This window comes from Borostomias antarcticus (genome assembly GCF_949987555.1).
Source record: "Borostomias antarcticus genome assembly, chromosome: 29".
Classification (NCBI taxonomy): Eukaryota; Metazoa; Chordata; class Actinopteri; order Stomiiformes; family Stomiidae; genus Borostomias; species Borostomias antarcticus.
Window position 1 is genome coordinate 5,993,262 of NC_140262.1, and position 4,814 is coordinate 5,998,075.

The 4,814-nt window shown below is 40.5% G+C and overlaps 1 protein-coding gene across 1 annotated transcript in view; it reads left to right on the forward strand.

The window, feature by feature from the left end:
• bsk146 (brain specific kinase 146) overlaps positions 1–371 on the forward strand; it is a gene marked incomplete at both ends in the record, with an annotated part of 2,640 nt that extends 2,269 nt beyond the window's left edge. Inside the window, one exon of the mRNA XM_084459774.1 lies at positions 1–371. This exon is cut by the window's left edge and continues 373 nt beyond it. Within this exon, the coding sequence (XP_084315900.1) occupies positions 1–371 (371 nt within the window).
• Between the last annotated feature and the right edge of the window lie 4,443 nt (positions 372–4,814).

Below are 4,814 nucleotides of genomic sequence, written 5' to 3' on the forward strand. Positions count from 1 at the left end.
AGAGGGAGGTGGGGGGAGGGGCGAGGGCGGAGGGGGACGCGAGCAGCTCGTCGTCGTCGTCGTCGGGAGAGGAGGATGAGGAGGTGCTAGTGGAGAGGATGAAGCAGCAGACTCTGTCCTCCATGTCCTCCATGTCCCCACTCTCCCCCGTGTCTCCGATGGCCGTGGAGAGGGGGTCCAGGGGGGCTACGGGCGGCCTGATGGACCCGGGGGGCCACCATTTTGTGTCCGTTTCCACCACTAGCTCCCTGTCGTCTTCTAACAGCTGTGAGCGCATGATGATGTCATCCTCTAGCAGCTATGAGCCCAGAGACAGTAACCAACCAGGAGGACGCATACTGGTGGCCACGCCCATCGAGATCTGTGTGTGAGAACTGGACCCCATGCTGACATCACGGACAGTCTCATACACACACACACACACACACACACACACAGAAACACGCACAAACGCACGCACACGCTCACACACACAGACACGTACACACATACACACACACACGTAAACACACACACATTCACACACACACGTACACACACATTCACAAACAGCTATATTTATACATACTTGTGAACATACAAAAATGACATAATGTTGTGCTTGAATAAGCTTGACAGAGGAGAAACAGGTCTGAATGAGTGGATCAATATTAAACACAAAAGACCACGACAGACTGACCCTTTAGGCATCCCACGCCAGGTGGTCACGCCAACAGACACACACATTCCTCGCCAGGGTTAGGAGGTCTCTACAGGCGTGTTCTCAAACAGACTAGTAATAATGAGGCAAACACAATTAATAATAACAACGTTTAACCGACCAGTAAAGCAACACACGAGAGAGAAGACAGTGAATCTACACTGACGGCCTCCATCTGAGATTAGTACCAGTCTGAGAATACCAAAACGTATTTCTTAAAGCAATATTTTCAGCAAAAAAAAGACGGACACTGAAGTACAGTTGAGCAAAAAAAAAAGAACGGTAGAGAAAGTTAGAGTTAGGTCTCATGTTTGCCTTGAAGGGATTGAGGTATGTGTGGATTTGTAATTTTGAAGCTGATTTATTCAGCTCATAGAAAATACCTTGTAAAATGTATTATTTAGTTCGTTAAAGATGAAGACCAATAAGTGAACAACAGTTTTGATGTTAAGTCTACTGAAATTTGAAAATGTGTGTGTGTGTGTTTGTGCGAGAGTGTGTGTGTGTGTTTCACCGTGTTCTGTGATTATAAATGACAAATATAATGAAGTGGAATTTATTTTATTTTTATCCTCAAATTTTCTTTATTTATTTCAATCCCAAATATTCCAAATCTATTTTTTTCTATAGTTTTTTGTAAAGTAGCTTTACGTGTTTTCTGTTTTAACCTCTTTTAGTATCCAGGCTTTTGGACATTCTTGTGCCAAATTCACATGTTCTAGCTGTATATATCAAGTTAGGTGATGTACATATCAGGACTGGTTTGGTCAAGGTTGACGGATGGTGATGGTTGAAAGCATTCATTTTGATAAATGTATTTAACTGAACGCCGTTTTCTGCGATTGGCCAGCAGCCAAGATGTACCTAACATCTTGAGAGAATCATAATGATGTCTCTCATCTTATCCTCCACATTTCTACTTCCTGGTTAGAAATATATTTTCTACGTATGTTTTGTTGTTTTTCTTTATTGTTTTATTTGAAATGTCCTGATGAAAATATTCGTTGATATTTGATGTCAATCTGAAAAACACAGTGGAAAATGTACACAGTCACATTTTGAAATTGCATGATTAGTAAAACATATCTTTATGAAAAATTCGAACTGGCTTTACAAAGAGATATGTCAAATGTTGTGATGTGAAATTTTGCTGTCGCACAATTTCTTGCATTATGTCCTAGAGTGAATATTGTGGTAATAATGACCTCTTGAGACAACCTAGGGCTAAGAACCAGTCAGAACAATAAGTGTTAGTTTCTCAGTGTTGTGTATTTGTTTGCTGTGGTCTTGTGTTTCCGTTCCATCGTAGAAGGAGAAGGAGAGAGAGCCAAGCTGCTCAGCATGTAGGTCCTACAGAGAGACATCTAACCGCTGGGATAATATAGAATATAATATAGTATTAGTTCTCAAATTAAGAATTGTTTCATGAAATGTTGCCTCTAAATTCATGGGTTCGAGAAGTAGAGCAGAGACTTAGACATTTCTAATTTTTATTGTCAAGCTAAAACATCAGGAAAAAGAAAGAAATTAATGCATTGTTATTAACAAAAGAAAAGATTATAAGTATATAAAAAGCATTGGAATGGACATTTTATGTGTGTTGCGATTTCCAGACATAACTGCATGAATCCTTATGAACTGGAAAAATATTGTTAAAAAAAGGTGTTTTGAGGTCCCAAGGTAGAGCAGTCCTACAGAGCAGAGTAGTCCTATAGAGCATCCTACAGAGCATCCTACAGAGCAGTCCTACAGAGTAGTCCTACAGAGTAGTCCTACAGAGCAGTCCTACAGAGTAGTCCTACAGAGCAGTCCTAGAGCATCCTACAGAGCAGTCCTACAGAGCAGAGCAGTCCTACAGAGCAGAGCAGTCCTATAGAGCAGAGTAGTCCTATAGAGTAGTCCTACAGAGCAGTAGTAGCAACCTCATTTTCAAACAATGGTCTTTCTTAGTCAACCATCTTTGCACTGAGTTCAGTCGTGCTTCAGGTAGAAGTTGTCTCTAAGGGCTCAGATCTGGGATCAGCCGCAAAACCTTCTCAAGTTAACCTTAAAACATGTGGAAGGAAACCGGAATTGATCTCAGATCTGTGTAACTTTAGGATAGAAGTCCGACTGCTACATCTTGTGACTTGTCTGGAACAATGACCTGGTACTCTTCAGGACTATGATTGGCTGAGGCCAGTGACCAATCACTGATGTTAGAAGGTGGTCTGTGCTCTCACCATGTAAATGTTATTACTAGTGTAAATGGAGTTCCTCGTCTTTCAGTCCCGTGACACACAGTACATGTTGAAGCACCATTTTAGTAGAGTTTTAGTGAGTAGATGAAACGCTCTAGAACTCCTGTCCAACTCTCGTCTTTGCAATACAACCTGTCTTCCTGTAAACTCTGATTTGGTCAATGATTAAAATGAGAATTCTTGTTGGAATCTGTGTGGTGTGAGTCTGTCCCCCGCGACTGTGTCTGCATTAGTATATACCACAACACTAGGGTAGTCTGCATTAGTATATACCACAACACACTAGGGTGGTCTGCATTAGTATATACCACAACACTAGGGTGGTCTGCATTAGTATATACCACAACACTCTAGGGTGGTCTGCATTAGTATAGATTTGTCACTGCTCGGTCTAGGAATGGACTAGACACCCATGGGTGGCAGATCTCTGATCAGAATTGCTTGTACTACATGCCTGTGAATGTTCATGAAGATTGTAGATAAAAATAAATTTGGTCTGAAAAAAAAACCCGCCATACATACCCCTTACGTTTTTTTTCAGGTGGAGATAATTAGATTTGTCACTGCTCGGCCTAGGAATGGACTAGACACCCATGGGTGGCAGATCTCTGATCAGAATTGCTTGTACTACATGCCTTTGAATGTTCATGAAGATTGTAGATAAAAATAAATTTGGTCTGAAAAAAAAAACGCCATACATACCCCTTACGTTTTTTTTCAGGTGGAGATAATTAGATTTGTCACTGCTCGGCCTAGGAATGGACTAGACACCCATGGGTGGCAGATCTCTGATCAGAATTGCTTGTACTACATGCCTGTGAATGTTCATGAAGATTGTAGATAGAAATAAATTTGGTCAGGAAAAAAAAAAAAGAGCCATACATACCCCTTATGTTTTTTTTCAGGTGGAGATAATTAAAATTGTCACTGCTCGGCCTAGGAATGGACTAGACACCCATGGGTGGCAGATCTCTGATCAGAATTGCTTGTACTACATGCCTGTGAATGTTAATGAAGATTGTAGATAAAAATAAATTTGGTCTGAAAAAAAAAACCCGCCATACATACCCCTTACGTTTTTTTTCAGGTGGAGATAATTAGATTTGTCACTGCTCGGCCTAGGAATGGACTAGACACCCATGGGTGGCAGATCTCTGATCAGAATTGCTTGTACTACATGCCTGTGAATGTTCATGAAGATTGTAGATAAAAATAAATTTGGCCTGAAAAAAAAAACGCCATACATACCCCTTATGTTTTTTTTCAGGTGGAGATAATTAGATTTGTCACTGCTCGGCCTAGGAATGGACTAGACACCCCTGGGTGGCAGATCTCTGATCAGAATTGCTTGTACTACATGCCTGTGAATGTTCATGAAGATTGTAGATAAAAATAAATTTGGTCTGAAAAAAAAAACGCCATACATACCCCTTATGTTTTTTTTCAGGTGGAGATAATTAAAATTGTCACTGCTCGGCCTAGGAATGGACTAGACACCCATGGGTGGCAGATCTCTGATCAGAATTGCTTGTACTACATGCCTGTGAATGTTAATGAAGATTGTAGATAAAAATAAATTTGGTCTGAAAAAAAGAACGCCATACCTTATATAGTGGCTTATTCTTTAAACGTGTAGGCCTACTGCCTTCCAATAGCCACTGTCCAAGCGGGAGCGGGGTTAATGACGCACGTATCCAATCCAAAATTCCAATAGAGCAACGCGGAGATCCAGGTTTATAATTCCAACAAAAATGGCATTTATTATGCGTAAAAGTACAACAAAATATTTAGCGCGGCTCTTCGTCCCAATAAACAAAATACAATTATATTTCCATGATTTGCATTGGTTTAGTTTAGTCTAGTTTAGTCTTTGT